Consider the following 20,591-nt stretch of genomic DNA (forward strand, 5'->3'; position numbering starts at 1 on the left):
TCACAGCAATTCGGTGGCAAAGCAGAGCTCAGACACCGGCTGCACTGTGAGGAAGGGCAGTGAAGTTTTCTCAGCATCTCGTCAAGGGAGCGGGAAGGCAGCTGCAGGCCCCAAAGGCTCTGAGCAAAGGCTGTTGTGGGGCTCCATAGAGCATTCTTAAGTGTAATTGACTTTTAGGCATTAAACTTTTACCAGGATGAGCTCACAAGGTCTGTAGGGAGAAGGAGAGTGCCTGGCATTTCCTGCCTCCTGGGGCAGCGTCTGGGGTGCAGAAAAGTCCATCCTCCAGGCTGCAGGATGGAGCCCTCCCCTGGGAGACAGAAGAAGCTTGAAGCCCCTGAAGAGACTGCAGGCCAGGATACTGAGTGTTCAGTGGCCAGCAGGTTCTAACTAAGGGGGATAGGGGGCTGAGGATAAGATCACCCACTCAATAGACTTCCTTTGCAATGTGTCTACTGTAGGGGTGGGGAGAAGGGACAGAAGACTCAGTCCCTTTTCATAGGGAATGCCCCCAACCCCTGACCATGTCCACTCACATTTTTGTCCCTAAATCTGCCCCATGATGGACCTGGTTTAAATCACGACCAATCTCTGGGCATCACTTTTCTCATCTGTATAATGAGAAGTTGGAAAGCATGATGTCTTGAAATGTTTTTCCCTAATGAAGGAGTTGTTGTTTAGTCACTAAGTCATGCCCAATTCGTTTGCAACCCCATGGACATGGCCCTCCGGGCTCCTCTGTCCATGGGATTTCCCAGTCAAGAATACTGGAGTGGGTGGCATTTCCTTCTCCAGGGGATCTTCCCTACCCAGGGATCAAACCTGCCTCTCCTGGATTGCAGGTGGATTCTTTACCCTGAGCCACCAGGGAAGCCCCAGTGGTGACGCTAGCGGTACAGAACCCACCTACCAATGCAGGAGATAAGAGATGTAGATTCAGTCCCTGGGTTGGGAAAATCCCCTAGAGAAGGGAAGGGCTACCTACTCCAGTATTCTTGCCTGGAGAATCCCAGGGACAGAGGAGCCTAGCAGGCTACAGTCCATAGGAAAAGAGTCGGAAACAACTGAAATGACCTAGCACATCCCAATTCTTATCCCAAGGTTTCTTTCCAAATACATTGAGGCAGCCACTCTGCACCCCCAGGCAAAATATCACCTTTGTTTGATGTGTCTCCCCAGCAGCCTCCTCCTTCAGTTTCAGGACTAAAATAATAGTTCCAGAGGCTTATTGAGATTTCTATTAGAATTCAAAAACTCAAGGGCTTTATTTTAACAGGCTTATTAAAGTATAATTGACATACCACAAACTGCACATATTTGAAGAGTACAATTTGATAAATTTTGACACATACTATTCATTTGTAAAACCATCAAGTTTCCCAAGTGAAAACCACCACTATCAAAATGGTAAACAAATCCATCATCCCCCCCAAATTTCTTCATGCCCCTTTATCCTCCCTTTTTACCAACTCTTCCCCACCCTCAGGTTACCAGTGACTTAACTTTCTGTCGTAACAGTTCATTAGGTTACATTTTCTTCTTTCAAAAGGAAAAGGCAACCTCCAGAATGGTAGAAAATATTTGCAAACCATGTATCAGATAAGGTGCTAATGTCCAAAATAGATAAAGAACTCACACAACTCAGTAGCCAAAAACCCAAACAAGCTGTTGAAAAATGGACAAAAAAAGGTGAGTAGACATTTTCCAAAGAAGACATACATATGCCCAGCAGGTACATGAAAAAGTGCTCATCATCACTAACCATCAGGGAAATGCAAATCAAGCCACAGTGAGATATCACTTCGCATCTATTCGAATGACTATTATAAAAAAGATAGGACATAGCAAGTGTTGGTGAGGGTAAGGAGCAAAGGGAATGCTTGTATGCTGTTCGTGGGAACAAAATGGTATAGCTAAGATGGAAAACTATATGGAGATTCTTCAATTTCAGAACAGATTCCCATGTGATCCAGCAAACCCTCTATAGATTATATATCCAAAGGAAATGAAATCACAATCTCAAAGACATATCTGTACTCCAGAGTTCACTGCAGCGTTATTCACAATTGCCAAAGCAAGGAAACTGCTTCAATGACCATAAATGGATGAAGAGATAAAGAAACTGCCATGTATATATGTGCAGTGGAATGCCATTCAGCCATGGAAAAGAAGGAAATCCTGTCATTTGCAACAACATGACTGAAACTGGAGGACATTTTGCTAAGTGAAAGAAGCCAGACACAGAGAGCCAAATGCTGCATGATCGCACTTATATGTGGAATCTAAAAAAGTCAAACTCACAGAACCAGAGAGGATAAGAGTGGTTACCAGCAGCTGGCGGTGGGGATGGGGTGGGAAAATTAGGGAGATGTTGGTCAAGGGGTACAAACTTTCATTATAAGATGAATAAGTTCTGGTAAGTCTAACATACAGTATAGCAAGTGCAGTTAATACTGTCTTGTACACAAGAAATGAGCTAAGAGAGTAGATCTTAAGTTTTCTCAGCACAGCAGAAGGAAAAAAAAAGGGTAACTATGTGAGGTGATCGACATGAGAATTAACTTGACTGTGGGAATCATTTCACAGTGTATATATAGTGCAAACCATCATGCTATACACCGTAAATATATACAACTTTCATTTGTCAATTATACCTCAATAAAGCTAGAAAAAAATAGAGTTTAAACTATCATTGTGATTTGGCTCCAAAAATGATTTTAAAATACAGAAAGAGCTTAGAGCATGGGAAGGAGGTAAGGGGACTTGAAGCTGTAACTGTGGATAAAAATGCAGAAGATACAGTGCTTTTAGTCAGACTGCATGCTTGTTCAGGGTGGCTTGGGTTGGGGGACTGATGGAGATTAAGGAAAACTAAATCAGCATCGTCATACCTCTTGATACCACCATTGTCTGACTAGCACACCTGAAGTTTACATTAATAGAAGTATGTTGTTCAAAAGGAGGGGATAGGTTCCTTCTGGCCCTCTGGGTGCCAGGGGCTAGAGGAGATAGATTAACCAGATTGTCTGGAAAAAGAGGGAGAAAATGATAAAAGGATTGAAGTGAAATCCAAGTATTAGGAAATGGAGTACATCGACAGAACTGAGGATGCTGACTTTGGAGACGGAGCGTAGCATCTCCCATGCAGAGCATATTTCCACAATGTAAGAACTTTGAATACATGCATTGTCTCCAGAGGCCAAGAAATGGATGGTAAAAGATCCACAGACATTGTTTTTCAGTCGCTAAGTTCTGTCTGACTCTTTGAGACCCCATGAACTACAGCATGCCAGGCTTCCCTGTCCTTCACTATCTCCCAGAGTTCTCTCAAATTCATGTCCATGATGCTATCTAACCATCTCATCCTCTGCCACCTCCTTCTCCTTTTGCCTTCAGTCTTTCCCAGAATCAGGGTCTTTTCCAATGAGTTGGCTCTTCACATCAGGTTGTCAAAGTATTGGAGCTTCAGCATCAGTCCTTCCAAAGAATACTCAGGGTTGATTTCCTTTAGGACTGACTGGTTCCATCTCCTTGCTGTCCAAGGGACTCTAAAGAGTCTTCTCCAGTTCAAAAGCATCAATTCTTTGGTGCTCAGTCTTCTTTATAGTCCAACTCTCATATCTGTACATGACTACTGGAAAAACCAAAGCTTTGACTAAATGGACATAAGCACAGACATAACCAAGAAAATTCTGCACTCTCCCTTCACTGTCAACCACACCATCTCTGTGTGGTACGGTAGTGATAACTTAAGCACTGGAGCCAGATTGCCTGGGCTTAAATTCTGTCAGGGCCAGTTATTGGCTATGTGGCCTTGAACAAGCCTGTTATTTCCCCTACATGCCTCAGTTTTCTCATCAGAATAACAAAGACCAAAAATAGTTTCTCTTTAATAGAGCTGTTGTGAAGATTAAACAAGGTAATACTGGGAAAGTAGCTACTGAGTCCAGAATAAATGTTCAGTAAATGTCAGCATTTGTTTTCTCACTGCCTCTTTGATGACTCCTGGACAGGGAAGGACAGGATTGCCCACTGAATGAACTGGAGGTTCTATCTGAGTTGCCAGGCAACAACCTTCTGGGACCAGCGGCTCCTTCTCCTCGAGCAGGAGGAGCAGTATAGGATTTCAGTTTCCCTAAGGGCATTGGGCGCTAGAAGCTGACATTCCAAAACAGCTCCCTGGAAGAGCTGACTCCTGAGTCTGGATTATTTATAAGGCAAGCTCTCACACTTGTTCCATGAAAGGGTAGGGATCCCTTCCTGGAACACCATGGCTCTGCGCCATGGCTTCTTGCACGCTTCCTGGTGGGAGAGATGTAAAGGGAGGACCAGCGAGCTCATCTTGTCATCTGTAACTTTCTTCTGAAGCCTGCTCTGTGCCCACACTGTGTGTCATGGTGTGGCCTTCAACTACCTCCCCACACCCTTCTTTGAACCATCTCACTCCTCACCTTTATTCTCTGAAAGCATGACCCCCAGGACGAGTCCTCTGCCTCCTTCTAGGGCTGGATATTCTCACTCCTCTGTGATTTCATCTGCTCCCAGGTTTTCAAATATCACCCTTGTTCTGAGGGCTCCTATACAGGCCATCTCCTCAAATTCCAGGCCTGGCTGAACACTGTCACTTGGACCTGGCATCTTAAAACCTTCAAAATGTTCAAAACTGAACTGGCTTTTAGATTTTTTCTTCCTTCATGAAAACAAACAAAAATAAATGAAAGAAAGCCTTGTCCCTCCTAGACAGTAATTTGGTAACTTGTACTGCTACATATCCTGTCACCTGGGCCCCAAATCTTAAGGTTCCTCCCTAGACACTTCACCCCATGGACAGGCACTCAGCACAAGAATCTGAATCTCACTGTACACCCCACCCCTCCGTCCTCACTCAGCACCTCTTCCACATCAGGAACAGCATTCTGGTCTCTTTCTCCTCCATTCCACCTGAACACTCAGTCCAGCTAATTTTCTCCCCAGCTCTAACACCATCAGTGCTTCCTTATTTCTGAAATATGTTAGAACTCTTCACTGTGGCATTGGCAGCTCTCTACAAAACTGTCCATTTCTATATTCAGTTGCTGCTGCTCCACTATCTATACTCTGAGCCCAGTCAATGGGGGAGCTCATGCTCCCTTCCACTTCTGACACTCCTTACCCTCCAGGATGCTGCCGCTATTGTCTCCTCCCCTTTAAAACACCCTCCCAAACCACCTCTACCCATCACAGTCCCACGCATTACCCAGCTCATCTCAGATGCTCCCTTCTATCTTAAGAAGTCTTCCTGTGAGCCTGTCTCCACTCAGCTTTGAGAAGAGAGCTGTGTCCACGCTCTTGTTATTTTGCATTCTATTTATCGTCACACAAACACCTTTCTAAAGCTCCTCCCAGTTAGCACATATGCCCTTGAGGTGCAGAGCCACTGGTTAGAAGCAGTCTGCACGAGGCAGTATTGCACTGGCCCTCCAGCACTTGTCTGCTGACTGAACTGAGCAGGGACTGATTTGCCCGGGGAAAAGAAGTCTCAGAAGACAGTGGGCTGGCTTCATGTGCCTGCAGGACTGTCTACCATGGGTAGTCCCAGGAGAGCTGAGCTCAGACCAACATCTCTGCCTCCTGTGGGTATCCAGGATCCTTGCACAGTGAGAGCCATCTCTGTGAGTTTTCTGGCACCCATCCAGGGTTAATCCACCACTTCCTTCACCCCTCTTTAACCTTCTGGCTCTTTTGAGCAGCAGGCTCATACAGAGAGATGCTGTGCTACTTTCAGAAAAGAACGTATCGGGCATTTGCTGCCATCTAGTGAAGGAGGTGAGGCTCAGCCTCTTGCAGAAGCCAGAGGGGTCCTCTGCTCTCCCCAGGAGCTGGCTCCAGGAATCCAGCACTAGCGACATGGGGCCATGTGGGGATGACAGGTGTGTGCCAAGGGCACAAGTCATTGCACAGAACAGATAGTATTCAAGCCCCTAAATTGTAATGTGGAATAGGCAAGACCATATCCCACCAGACTCTCCCTTACCTCCAGCCAGGCGGTATCCCTATTAGAATCACGACCAACCATCTTTTCCAGAAAACTTGGTAGGAATCTGAAATCACTGAGAGTTCATAATCGGAGGCCTCTTTGAAGGAAGCCGTAGGTAATCCCCAGGGCCTCAAGCAGGACGGTTGTGGCTTTAGAACCAGTGATTTCCACACAGCTCTTGCAGTCCTGCCTGGGAGTCCCTCCAGCGCTGTCTCAAAAGTGCCCTAGTTCTAGGAACAAGCACTCCTCTGTCCCTGTATGGCAGAGATGCCCGGGCTCTACCTGGTGAGTGACTGCACACACCCTGGGTTATTGCAAGGAACAGATGAGATTATGCAAATACTTAGCCAGTGTCTAACCTACAGCAAATGCTAAGTCTATTAGATATTGATAATGATTAGATAATGATGTTACTACTTTTGCCAGTGCTCCAGAGCACAAGGCTGCCTACAAAACTCACAAAATTTAGGCCCCGGATATGGATACATTGAGTCACAGTTAGATTTTGTGTACACTGAAAATAAGTTCCCTTTTAATATGCCACAGCATACAGCATTGGCCTTACCTCCACTGGACAGTGAAGGGCAGGGCAGAGGCTCAGGGCTCAGACTCCAGGCTGCTGACAAACACATCACCTCCTCTGGCCTGTCAGAGATACAGGATTCCAGGGCTATTTCTGCGGGATTTTCCGCTGAGCCTAGATTGTTATACTGTAGTTCTTTGCCCCCAGTCCAGCTAATGTCTTGCTTGGCCTCTGGGCAACTCCAAGTTTTAGGGAGGTCCTGGGATATTCCTGGGGCCAGGCCCTTCTGATCGACTTGGTTGTTCTCTGGGCTGTGTTTCATGCATATGTTCAGCCAGAACTCAATGTAGGGCTCATCAAATGAATGAGGTCTCTGGCTAATCATTACGTCTTATGGCCCCCCCTGCCCTGGGGTCCAGGTGTTGTGCTAAGTGGGGTGCACTCTCCATCCAAGGTGCCCACTGCAGATATTTAACCGGAAGTGAGACTGTCTTACTGGTTCCAGTCAGTGGTGTGCTCAGCCAGCTCTGGGCAGCTCACGAGAACTGACTGTGGACATCTTTCCCAACTCTACATTCAGAAACATCATGTTGGTAGTGTGAAATCGGTCATGACGGGAGTATTCACCACAGAAATCAGTAAACACTACAAATCATGGCTTGTTTCTTTTTTCCTGAAGATCAATTATTAGGCACTTATCAGCACACCACTGGCTATTGTCTTTAATTCCAACTTAGGCACCACATTTAAACCACTACTCACACAAGCACCAAACAAAAGGATTTTTAGTGTATTATCCAAATGAAATGCAACTGAAAGCTTCATTTATTTATTTTTCCCCACATATATATAACAGATATTGCAGCTAGTGAAAGATAGGGTAGTAACTGATACAAATCATGATCATGCTTTTAGGTTTGAAATAAACTCAAAATATTCAACGTTGGCTTAAAAAATCTGCAATAAGTGTTTATTGGCAGGTTTTGAATTCTCACTTAGCATGCAAAAGAGCTATACGTGATAAACCACATACTGGGGAAAACATCCAACAAAGGTATTGGACACAGTACTCAGGAACACATGGGAAACATAATTTAAAACTTTAATGTGTTTTTTGTTTCTTATTCTTTTGACATAACTAGAACTGTGCTTCAATCCTCACATTAGTATGTCTTCTATAGACCTTTCTAGTGTCTTTTTCTTTGTTAAAACAGTACTGGTAGTAATAGTCAGGCACCCTTATCTCTATAAGAATCCTTTGATGTGAACTCTAAAATATTTTCTTTCAGCTAGGGAAAAAAAAAAAAAAAAAGGAACGGCTAGTTCGAAGAGTTCACTTGTTTGTACACAGAGCTGTGGATGGCTTGGAGCTCAGAGGCCGGAGGCAAGGCTTGGAGGCTGTGAGGTATGGGTGTAGGTGTGGGGCTCAGTCATAATGGACCTTGCCCTCGGCCACCCCAGAGCTGGGTAAGTTTCCATTGGAGAGTGTCTGGAGGGTTGAATGAGGCCTGTCTTTCAAGGTACACCTGGTCTTCATCATGTACTTTCGAAAGGCCTTTTGAATAACAGCAGCACATCTTTCCTCTTCCTTCCTTTTGGTGGTGGTGACTATGGGTTCATATAACTTCTTGAAAGGGTTGGCCTCCATGAACTTCTCCTCTATCGCTGCTTTCATGCTATCCAGGCCACTGGACTCACCAAGTACCCTCTTGGTGAAAGCAAAGAGAATATCCAAGCAATGGAGACGATCTCCACTCACCATTGGCAAGTCCATGACTAAAAATTGGTATTTATTTGGCTTTGCCACACGCAGAGGCTCAGGAAGGGCATCAGCAAAGTCAGAAAGGGCAGAATATTTGATAAACTGTGTTGCTTCTGGGTCAAACTTTTCCCAGACTTCGTAGAACATTTCAAAGTCATCTTCACCCAAAGGTTCCTCACTTTCTTCAGTGGCTACATTGAAGTTTTCTAAAATCACAGCAATATACATGTTGACCACAATGAGAGAGGAGATGATGATATAGGTGACGAAGTAGATTATGGCTATGGTAGAGAGGTGACAGCTCTCTGACTTGGGGTCACAGGACTCTTTTGATTTCAACATGGGGCTGAGGAGGGCATCCCAGCCTGCTGTCGTGGTTATCTGGAAGAGGCAGAGCATGCTGCTTATAAAAGTTCGGAAGTTGAAGATGTCATCAATTCCAGAATCTTCCTCCACTTTGCGAAAAGAGTTCATACCAAAAATGGCATAAATAAACATAACCAGAAAGAGGAGAAGACCAATATTGAATAGAGAGGGCAGGGACATCATCAGAGCAAAAAGCAGAGTTCTGATTCTTCGTGCTGCTCGAACAAGTCTCAGGATTCGGCCAATCCGAGCCAAGCGAACCACTCTGAACAGTGTTGGAGGGAAAGGAATATGCTTCTGGCTTTCCAAGGCAGAAACCACTGTACCTGAAGACAAGGAGGAGGGTCAATGAATTTCCAGGAGGCAGATTGATTTTTGACATAGCCTGTTTCTCCTGCTTTCAATCTGAGTGAGACCAACTTTTTACCATTACTTTTCAGCTTATGTACAAAATTAAGAATTTTTTTACCCATCTGAGGGGAAAAAAATATATGTGCCTTAAACTGGAGAGCAATTTTCAAGGTTTATACAATTTAGATAGGAATTTAGGTGGGACAGGACATCTAAGAAGACCCTCCAAAAAAAAGAAATAAAATGCAGTTTATTAAAGGCTATTTTGTAAGTTACCTAATGGACTTGAAATACATTATCATCTATGTTGGGCATTTAAAATCACTCATGAGGTAGAAAATATAACAGTTTTCTATATTTATTATATACATAGAATGGAAAACAGATAAACTATTGATGGAGTCATTTAGATTATAATGCAAAGAGAAATTTCTGCTACTGAAGCCTGAGTGTGAGCTATCAGTGGAAGCTGTACACCCCTAACCCCAAGGTTTCTTAAACAAACAGGTTCTTACTGTAGAGGAATTTGAACACAGCCTGCTATAGGCAAGGACAGAGCTAGAGAAAGAAGGTGATGTTCCAATGCTTGTCTTTGGGCTAAACCTGCCACAGATTTCTCATCTTTGTCAATACGCTCATTCCAAGGACTTCTGGAAGTCCAAACTCAAAAAGCTACGGGAATAAATTGGAGACAGTTTCTCTGTTATTGTAAATATCCCAGAAGTGGAATCTCAAGCAGAAGTTTCTGCAGACTGCTGAATATTTGGCCTAAAACGTCACCCTGTTTTCTCATTGCTTGCTCTGAAAGCAAGTGATACAAGGATTTAAAACAAAACACATTTTGAACCAAATATTACAGAATGGCTTGAACATGCTTGCCTCGTATACACAGGACCTTGTTCTTCCTCTAGGATCCTCTAAGGTCATTAGAGATGATGGAAAATCAATTTTTTTGAGATGTGGAACTTCTACCATTTCAGCAACAACTGGAGGAGGTCCCTCCTTTAAGGTCCACTTCCTCTGTGAATATTTCTTTGAGTAATCAAGCTCACAGTAATTTGTCTTTCCTGTGAGCTCAGTTCTTTCGTGCAGCAAGTGATTTGGGGTTCAATTAATTTCTCAGTCTTTTTCTGATTCCTTAATGTGGTAAGTCTTAATTTTGTTGTTGTTCAGTCACTCAGTCGTGTCCAATTCTTTGTGACTCCATAGACTGCAGCATGCCAGGTTTCCCTGTTCTTCACTATCTCCCAGACTTTGCTCAAACTCATGACCATTGAGTTGGTGATATCATCCAACCATCTCATCCTGTCTCACCCACTTCTCCTCCTGCCTTCAATCTTTCCCAGCATTAGGGTCTTTTCCAATGAGTCGCTCTTTGAATCAGGTGGCCAAAGTACTGGAGCTTCAAAGTACTGGAGCTTCAGCTTCAGCATCAGTTCTTCCAATGAATGTTCAGGGTTGATTTCCTTTAGGATTGACTGGTTTGATCTCTTGACTGTCCAAGAGACTCTCTAGCGTCTTCTCTAGCACTATAGTTTGAAAGCATCAATTCTTCAACACTCGGCCTTCTTTATGGTCCAACTCTCATATGCATGCATTGACTACTGGAAAAACCATAGTTTTGATTATAAGGACCTTTGTCAGCAAAGTGATGTCTCTGCTTTTTAATACACTGTCTAGTTTTGTCATAGTTTTTCTTCCAAGGAGCAAGCATCTTTTAATTTCATGGTAGCAGTCACTATCTGCAGCGATTTGTGAGCTCGAGAAAATAAACTCTGTCATTGTTTTCATTTTCCCCCCATCTATTTGGCATGAAGTTATGGGACTGGATGCCATGATCTTCATTTTTTGAATGTTGAATTCTCAAGTCAACTTTTTCACTCTCTTCTTTCACCTTCAAGAGGCTCTTTAGTTTCTGTTCACTTTCTGCCATTAGGGTGGTATTATTTGCATATCTGAAGTTATAGATATTTCTCCCAGCAATTTTGATTCCAGCTGTGCTTCATCCAGCCCAGCATTTCACATGATGTACTCTGCACATAAGTTAAGTAAGCAGGGGGTGACAATGTATAGCCTCGACATATTCCTTTTGAAGCAGTCAGTTGTTCCATGTCCGGTTATAACTATTGCTTCTTGACCTGCATACAGGTTTCCCAGGAGGCAAGTGAGGTGGTCTGGTACTCCTATATCTCTTGTAGAATTGTCCACAATTTGTTGTGATCCTCAAAGGTTTTAGCGTAGTCAGTGAAGCAGAAGTAGATATTTTTCCAGAATTCCCCTGCTTTTTCTATGATTCAACAGATGTTGGCAATTTGATCTCTGATTCCTCTGACTTTCCTAAACCCAGTTTGTACACCGAGAAGTTCTCGGTTCACGTGCTGCTGGAGCCTAGCTTGAAGGATTTTAAGCATAACCTTGCTAACATGTAAAATGAGTGTAATTGTATGGTAGTTTGAACGTTCTTTGACATTGCCCTTCTTTGGGACTGGAATAAAAACTGACCTTTTCCAGTCCTGGGGCCACAGTTGAGTTTTCCAAATTTGCTGACATACTGAGTGCAGCACTTTCACAGCATCATCTTTTAGGATTTTAAATAGCTCAGACAGAATTCCATCACCCCTATTAGCTTTGTTTGTAGTAATGCTTCCTAAGGCCTATTTGACTTCGGACTTCAGGATGTCTGGCTCTAGATGATGATCACACCATCGTGGTTATCTGTGTCACGAAGATCATTTTTGTATAGTTCTTCTGTGTATTCTTGCCACCTCTTCTTAATCTCTTCTGCTTCTATTAGGTCCACACTGTTTCTTTCTTTTATTGTGCCTATCTTTTCATGAAATGTTCCCTTGGTATCTCTAACTTTCTTAAAGAGATCTTTAGTCTTTCCCATTCTGTTGTTTTCCTCTATTTCTTTGCAATGATCACTTAGGAAGGCTTTCTTATCTCTCCTTGCTATTCTCTGGAACTCTGAATTCAGATGGATATATCTTTCCATTTCTCCTTTGTCTTTCGCTTCTCTTCTCAACTATGTGTAAGGCCTCCTCAGACAACCATTTTGCCTTGTTGCCTTTCTTTTTCTTGGGGATGGTTTTGATCACTGCCTCCTGTACAATGTTACAAATCTCTGTCCATAGTTCTTCAGGCAGTCTGTCTGTCAGATCTAATCCCTTGAATCTACTTGTCACTTTCACTGTTTAATCATAAGGGATTTGATTTAGGTCATACCTGAATGGTCTAGTAGTTTTCCCTACTTACTTCAATTTAAGTCTGAATTTTACAGAGCTCATGATCTGAGCCACAGTTAGCTCCCTGTGTTGTTTTTGCTAATGATATAGAGTTTCTCCATCTTCAGCTACAAATAATATAATCAACCTAATTTCAGTATTGACCATCTGGTGACATCCATGTGTACAGTCGTCTCTTGTGTTGTTGGAAAAGGGTGTTTGCTATGACCAGAGCATTCTCTTGGAAAAACTGTTAGTCTTTTCCCTGATTCATTTTGTACTCTGAGGTCAAACTTGCCTGTTACTCCAGGTATAACTTGACTTCCTACTTTTGCATTCTAGTCCCCTATGATGAAAAGGACATTTTTTTTTGGTGTTAGTTCTAGAAGGTCTTGTAGGTCTTCATGGAAGCATTCAACTTTATACTCTTCAGCACAGTGGTTAGGGCACAGACTTGGATTACTGTCATGTTGAACAGTTTGCCTTGGAAATGAACAGAGATTATTCTGTCATTTTTGAGAATGCACACGAGTAGTGCATTTCAGATACTTTAGTTGACTTTGAGGGCTATCCCATTTCGTCTAAGGGATTCTTGCCCACAGTAGCAGATATAAGGGTCATCTGAATTAAATTCGCCCACTCTGGTCCATTTTAATTCATTGATTCCTAAAATGTCAATGTTGACCCTTGCCATCTCCTGTTTGACCACTTCCAATTTACCTTGATTCATGGACCTAACGTTCTAGGTTCCCATGCAATACTGTTCTTTATAGCACCAGACTTTACTTTCACCACCAGACACATCCACAACTGGGCATCATTTCCGTTTTGGCTAAGCCTCTTTATTCCTTTTGGAGCTATTTCTCCACTCCTCTCCAGTAGCATATTGGACATCTACTGGCCTGGGGGTGGGGTGGGTGTTTATCTTTCAGTGTCATATCTTTTTGCCTTTTCATACTGTTTGTGGGGTTCTCAAGGTAAGAATGTTGAAGTGATTTGCCATTCCCTTCTCCAGTGGACCACGTTTTGTTAGAACTCACCATTACTCATTTGTCTTGGGTGGCCCTACACAGCATAGCTCATAGTTTCACTGAGTTATACAAGGCTGTGATCCATGTGATCATTTTGGTTAGTTTTCTGTGATTATGGTTTTCATTCTGTCTGCCCTTTGAGGGATGAGGGTAAGAGTTTTGTGCAAGCTTCCTGATAGGAGGGACTGGCTGCAGGGAAGACTGGGTCTTGCTCTGGAGGGCTGTACCTTGCTCTGCTGCTGCTAAATCGCTTCAGTCGTGTCTGACTCTGTGTGACCCCATAGACGGCAGCCCACCAGGCTCCGCCGTCCCTGGGATTCTCCAGGCAAGAACACTGGAGTGGGCTGCCATTTCCTTCTCCAATGCAGGAAAGTGAAAAGTGAAAGTGAAGTCATTCAGTCGTGTCCGACTCTTCGCGACCCCATGGACTGTAGCCTGCACCGGGCTCCTTTGTCCACGGGATTTTCCAGGCGAGAGTACTGGAATGGGGTGCCATTGCCTTCTCCGGTACCTTGCTCAGTTAATCTTTAATCCAATTTTCTGCTGATGGGAGGGGCTGTGCTTTCTACCTGTACTTTGGCCTGAGGCGGCCCAGTCCTAGAGTCTTCAGTCTCTATGGTAGGCTATTGGCTGTATGGTAGGGGTAATGGCGACCTCCTTCAGTTACCGTGAACTCTACAATGCCTGGCACTGCCTGGGAAAAGTTCACCAAACAGTGGAATGAATGAGCTGCTCTCTGCATATTGGAGGAGGAGCTCTTTAAGTGCTCAGGCGGTTGCCCCAGACTCATCATGATTTTCTAACTTTATTGCTGCTGTCAATTTCACCAGGACTTGTGCTTGAAACTAATAAAGATTAACAGTCTATTAAACCGTAAGTCTATCAAAAGATCTATTACTAAGCCTTATCTACATAAGTTTCCATGGCTAAAAAGTAGAACAGACTATGAACTGTACCATTTTCTTGGTCCCTGACACATCTGCACTGCTGCTATCGTGTTAAGAACCAAAATATTTTGATCCAGCAAGTCTGTTTATTGCATCCTTTCTGAGATAAAACAAAAGCTTCCACTTGTGAAATTCATTTTCACTGCCTTCATGCTCTTTGAACAATGAGAAGAACCCATAGGTAGTTATACGCAATTATAGTTAAATTATCAGTTTAATTAAAGCAGACTTCAAAAACCCAGAGTAAAATCTTACAGCTTAGTCATGAAGAATTTAACTTCGAAGTTAATGTACGTGCATGTGTGTGTATATGTTTCATGGAAAGGTGTATGGCAATAACCCTCTTTTTCTCCCTATTCTTCTATAAACCTTAAGGTTAATTTCTGTCTGCAGTTAAGAAAAATATAGTGATTATAGAGTGAAGCTAGTTGGTGAGTGAAACCGAAGCAGCTGACACACTATGTAGTTTCCACTATAATTTAACATGAGATTCAGCACACAAAAAAGCACTATTTGTCCTTATGAGACACTCTTACAAGCCCCATACAGGTTGAGCCATGGAGGCCCTCTATAAGGAGGAGGTAAAGGAAGGCCCAGCAATGTCACTGGGACACAGTAATTGTGATCTGACATCCACAAGGATTTTGAACTAAGGAAAAACATGGAAACTAAATGCCAAATCCTTAAAACAAGAAATGCTCTTTAGGCCTTATAGTTGTAGAAGAAAATGGAACTTTGACTCAATTCCCTGGATAAAGCAGGTAGCCTCACAAAAACTTCTAAGTCATCTTAATTTCATCTATCCCCACTGAATAAATGATCCACATAATTACTTAACTCTATTTCAATTGTGTAGATAGTCAAGGGAGTGAAAATTACTCTGTATCTTCTAGCAACTCCCCAAAGATAATGGCATTCATTCATCTATTTTTTTTTTTTTTTTTCAAAAACCACATTAAATTTAATTTTCTGCTCTGTGGATACTCTGGACAAAATTTCAAATGATAAGATTTACAAGTTTACTTCTGGCTCTCAGATGAAAGCCCCTCTGGGTTGCCAATTTTACTTACTAACAATAGAAAGGCCCAAGATCACACAGTCAAATAAATTCCAGCCATTGGTGAAGTAGTATTGCCTCAAAGCAAAGATTTTGATGAGACACTCAAATCCAAAGATGACCACAAAGGCCAGGTTGAGACGATCAAGTAAATGCTTCGTGGCTTCTGACTGGTCATGTGATTCAGCCATCATGCTAAGCATGTTGAGGAGAATGAGGATGATGATAATGACGTCAAAGACCTGGTGTGTGACGAAGTCAAACACAAAACCTTGGCACTTGTTCTGAGGAAAAATAAAAAGGAGTCATAGATCATTTGGAGTTGTAGGAATGAAATCACATACATTAAAAGGCACATACAATAGCATTTGCCCTCTCTTACAATTAAAGTAGTTTCTTGGAAAATGCACACTTTTTAAAGGGGCAAGAAATTCTTCTAAAAGATATTTTTCATTTAATTTCATTAAATTTAATTAGAAACTGGTTTTAAAATGTAGGCATATAGCTTTAATCCCATTTTGAAACTAAATAAATATGTAAATTTTTAGTAACAACATAACTTTGATGTGGTGGATGATTTGTTTTTGCTGAAATAAAATAACTCATGTTGGGTTTAATCATAAAAAAATGAACTTTGGTCTGTATATTTCACCTACTTCTGTATTTTGACTTTAATAATATTAATGCAGAGGATATTTGCTCACATACTTTTGTTGGACAAGACAGAATTAACATCTCCAAGGCTCCATTTGTTAGTTTAGAATAATCAGAACCTATACTCAACCAAAACACTGTATTCAAGCAATTCTTGAAAGTCAATTTTCTAATTCTTGTTCACTTGACAATAAGGCTAGACAAATGGGATTCTAATCCAGTGATTACTAAAACTGAAAACAGAAAAACTGATTATTTCACATTAGTACTGATGGTGAACTTGCATATTGTTTCGTACATGGATGGCCTGCTCCAAAGTAAAGGTGTGCTGATTGCACTAGTACAGGTTCTAACTCAAGTTTCCGTGCCTTATCTACCACGTGCAGCGCAATGACTCAACTGCTCCACTATTTTCTTTAATTATCTCTATAAGGCACTACTTGGTTGTTTGCTTAAGTGGAAACTGTTCTTTAGCACAAACTCAGACACTGATATTGCATGGCATGCTTGACTATACATTGGTTGTTTATGTATAACCTAATATATATATATATATATCTCATATGTATATATTAGATTATTTCATATTATATATCATCTAATCAAAGTATGCACATAGTGTTCTATTTGGAAAATGCACAGACCCCTAAGAATTCATGTCTACAGCCCCAGGCATCTGTTAGGGTAATCCAGGCAAAAGATGATATTTTGTGGTCATAACAGTAGAGAAAGACATGAGTTTTTAGGTTTAAGAACTAATATGGAAGTAGAAGCAGGAGTCTAAGAGTGTTCTAATGGAGTAGGCTGTGGGAAAGTTAAGGCTGAGGTTATCATTTCTGCTTGTTGGTGCATTCAATCAACTGGAGAACAGCAGATGAGGAGTTTGGTGGGGAGATGATGGATGTGTCCTGGGCACCCTGGAGTTTGAAGTGCCCAGTGGGACATCCAAGGGACATGGGCAGGTAGCGGTATGGTTCTGGAGTTCAGGCAGAGAGCTGGAAAGCAAATGGTTCTATGGCATCAGTACTGATATGAACTAACATCAAGAGAATGAATGCTGTCACTATGGGAGAGCAAGGGCAATGAGAAGAAGGATTGGAACAGCAGTAGAAGGATATTACATGTAAGTTGATGTCTTTCAAACTTTGCTCCAGGAGCTCTAAAACTTTTCTCAAGGAGTCTGGAGAAGAAACGTGAAAGTCAAATGCCTTTCCTATGTAAGAATGCAACTGGGAAGTCAGAAAGGACCTTGAGAAACATTACTTTTAAGGATACTCTCCAAGAAAGCAGAATAAGGGCTGAGAATAAATGTAAGGGTATGGTAAGCACTGGCCTTACAGTTCAACTCTAATATTTAGAAAGTGGAGGAAATTAAAAATATAAGCTACCAAATGTGGTAGAGGATCAAAAAAAAATCTATGTTATTTTAAGATACATTCTATGTATTTTAATGTATTATACATACATTCTATGTCATTTTATAGTGACTTCTATACCTCAGGATAATTTTTAAAGCCTGTAATGAAGCTACCTTGTGGGAATGGTTTAGCTAGAAATGATTCCAGAGCCCTTGGTCTTACTGCTGGAAAGAATATCCATCACTTTTCAGGTTAAAACAGCTGTACTTCCCTCTCTACGGAGTTGCTACTCCAAAGGTCAAAAGATAATATGTAGACTTTAGAAATTAAAAAAAAAATCTCTGGGGAGTTAAGGGCTAGCGTGGCTAGCCTATACATGCTCAGTCGTGTCTGACTCTTTGTGATCCTGTGGACTGGGGCCCACCAGGTTCCTCTGGCCATAGGATTTCCCAGGCAAGAATACTGGAGTGGAGTACCACTTCCTTCTCCAGGGGATCTTCTTGACCCAGGGACTGGACTCATGTCTCTTATGTCTCCTTCATTGGCAGGCGAATTCTTTACCATTTGCACGACCTTGGAAGCCCAGTTAAGGGCTAACAGCTGATTCAAAGTCTAAGCTCAAATTTGGACACCAGGGGATAGGGTTTTGGGGTTTACCTCATGCAACACTGCTCTCTGGAATATAGAGTTTAAGATAAATGCTTGGCATTAACTGGTGAGCTGTACTTGGTTGTCGGAATCACTCATTGTGAAGCCATGATTGGTGAGCCATGCAGGAATGTCTCTGGGGTAACACCTACTCCCCGATGAGACAGGCAACAAACAAGCTATAACAGATAGTTAGGAATGGAGGTGGCGGCATCCCTGTGGGAAAGCAGTCCATGCCCACTTCAAGTTCATCTCTTGCATTCTGACATGTCCAGTGCAGTATGTGTCTTGTGTGCTCAGTCACGTCCAACTCTTTGCAACCCCAGGGACTGCAGCCTGCCAGGCTCCTCTGTCCATGGGATTTTCCCAGCCAGGCAAGAATACTGCAGTGGGTTGTCATTTCCCCCTCCAGGGGATCTTTCCAATCCAGGGATAGAAACTGTGTCTCCTGTGTCTCTGCCTGCATCGGCAGGTGGGTCCTCTCACCACTGAGCCGCCTGGGAAGCCCAGGGCAGTGCAGAGGCCTAGGAGCTGCACATGGGTCACTGCAGCTTCTGTTCAGCTGTGTGCTGCACTGCCAGCTCCACATCCGTCACGAAACAAACCAGTAAATGGGTGTCTCATGCGTCTTTTAATAAACTTCAAATCTGGGACCAACTGGTACTGAATCAATGGTTGCATATCATGCACATATAAACAAAAATTCTCTTTGCCTTTCTTGTTGGCTCAAGTTTAAATAAGAACTTCAAAGTGTTTGCTGTTGTTCAGTCACTAATTCATGTCTGACTCTTTGTGACCCCATGAACTGTAGCATGCCAGGTTCCTTCTGTCCTTCACTATCTCCTGGAGTTTGCTCAAATTCATGTCCATTGACTCATTGATGCCATCCAACCATCTTGTTCTCTGCCATCCCTTTCTCCTTTTGCTTTCAATCTTTCCCCGGATCAGGGTCATTTCCAATGAGTCAGCTCTTTGCATCAGGTGGTCAAAGTATTGGAGTTTCAATTTCAGCATCAGTCCTTCCAATGAGTATTCAGGGTTGATTTCCCTTAAGATTGACTGGTTTGATCTCTTTGCAGTCAGAGGGACTCTCAAGAGTTTTCTCTAGCAACACAATTTCAAAGCATCAATTCTTCAGCGCTCAGTCTTCTTTATGGTTCAACTCTCACATCCATGTATGACTACTGGGAAAACCATAGCTTTGACTATAGAAACCTTGTTGGCAAAGTGATGTCTCTGCTTTTTAATACCCTGTCTAGGTTCGTCATAGCTTTCCTTCCAAGGAACAAGCATCTTTTAAAATTTTATGACTGCAGTCTCTGCCCAAGAAAATAAAATTTGTCACTGCTTCCACTTATTCCCCTTCTATTTTCCATGAAATGATGGGACTGGATGTCATGACTTTTTCAATGTTGAATTTCAAGTCAGCTTTTTCACTCTCCTCTTGCACCCTCATCAAGAGGCTTTTTAGTTCCTCTTCACTTTCTGCCATTAGAGTGGTATCATCTGCATATCTGAGGTTGCTGATATTTCTCCCAGCAATCCTGATTCCACTTTGTGATTCATCCAGCCTGGCATTTTGCATGATGTACTCTGTGCTGTGGGCTTCCCTGATAGCGTAGTTGGTAAAGAATCCACCGACAATGCAGGACATCCCAGTTCAATTCCTGGGATGGGAAGATCTGCTGGAGAGGGGATAGGCTACCCCCTCCAGTATTCCTGGGCTTCCCTTGTGGGTCAACTGGTAAAGAATCCACCTGTAATGCAGGAGACCGGGGTTCGATCCCTGGGTTGGGAAGATCCCCTGGAGAAGGGAAAGGCTACCCACTCCAGTATTCTGGCCTGGAGAATTCCATGGACGGTGTAGTCCATGGGGTAGCAGAGAGTTGGACACGGCTGAGCAACTTTCACTTTCACTCTGTGCTGTGCTTAGTCGCTCAGTCATGTCCAACTCTGTGGGTCCATGGACTGTAGCTTCCACATCAAAGTTAAATGAGCAGGGTGACCATATACAGCCTTGTCATACTTCTTCCCCCATTTGGAACCAGTCAGTCATTCCATGTCCAGTTCTAACTGTTGCTTCTTTCTTGACCTGGTTTCTCAGGAGACAGGTAAGGTGGTCTGGTACTCCCATCTCTGTCAAAGGCTTTAGCATAGTCACTGAAGCAGACGTAGATGTTTTTCTGGAATTCGTTTGCTTTCTCCCTGGTCCAGCGAATGTTGGCAATTTGATTCCTGGTTCCTCTGCCTTTTCTAAATCCAGCTTGAACATCTGGAAGTTCTTATTTCACAAACTGCTGAAGCCTAGCTTGAAGGATTCTGAGCATAACCTTTCTAGCATGTGAAATAAGCACAACTGGAACATTCTTTGGGATTGGAATGAAAACTGACTTTTCCAGTCTTGTGGCCATGGATGAGTTTTCAAAATTTGCCGGCATATTGAGTGTAACAATGCAACAGCATCATCTTTTAGGATTTAAAATAGCTCAGCTGAAATTCTATCACCTCCACTAGCTTTGTTTGTAGTAATGCTTCCTAAGGTCCACATGACCTCACATTCTAGGAAGTCTGGCTCTTGGTGAGAGACCACATCATCATGGTTATCTGGGTCATTAAGACCTTTTTTGTATAGTTCTTCTATGTATTCTTGCCAC

The 20,591-nt window shown here is 42.6% G+C and overlaps 1 protein-coding gene and 1 long non-coding RNA gene across 2 annotated transcripts in view; both read right to left on the reverse strand.

The window, feature by feature from the left end:
* Positions 1 to 2,907: 2,907 nt before the first annotated feature.
* On the reverse strand, positions 2,908 to 5,296 carry LOC133046198 (uncharacterized). The gene is made up of 3 exons (XR_009690434.1): positions 5,237 to 5,296; positions 4,452 to 4,690; positions 2,908 to 3,634 (listed from the first exon to the last, which is right to left on the reverse strand). It is a non-coding gene; the product is annotated as an uncharacterized LOC133046198 (long non-coding RNA).
* Positions 5,297 to 7,365: 2,069 nt separating this feature from the next.
* Positions 7,366 to 20,591, reverse strand: part of SCN11A (sodium voltage-gated channel alpha subunit 11) — an 85,975-nt gene continuing 72,749 nt past the window's right edge. Inside the window, exons 26-27 of the mRNA XM_061127812.1 lie at positions 15,291 to 15,561; positions 7,366 to 8,993 (exon numbers count right to left, since the gene is read on the reverse strand). Coding sequence (XP_060983795.1) covers positions 7,966 to 8,993; positions 15,291 to 15,561 — 1,299 coding nt within the window. The 3' untranslated portion in view covers positions 7,366 to 7,965. The remainder of the gene's footprint in view (positions 8,994 to 15,290; positions 15,562 to 20,591) is intronic.

This window comes from Dama dama, chromosome 24 (genome assembly GCF_033118175.1).
Source record: "Dama dama isolate Ldn47 chromosome 24, ASM3311817v1, whole genome shotgun sequence".
Lineage (NCBI taxonomy): Eukaryota > Metazoa > Chordata > Mammalia > Artiodactyla > Cervidae > Dama > Dama dama.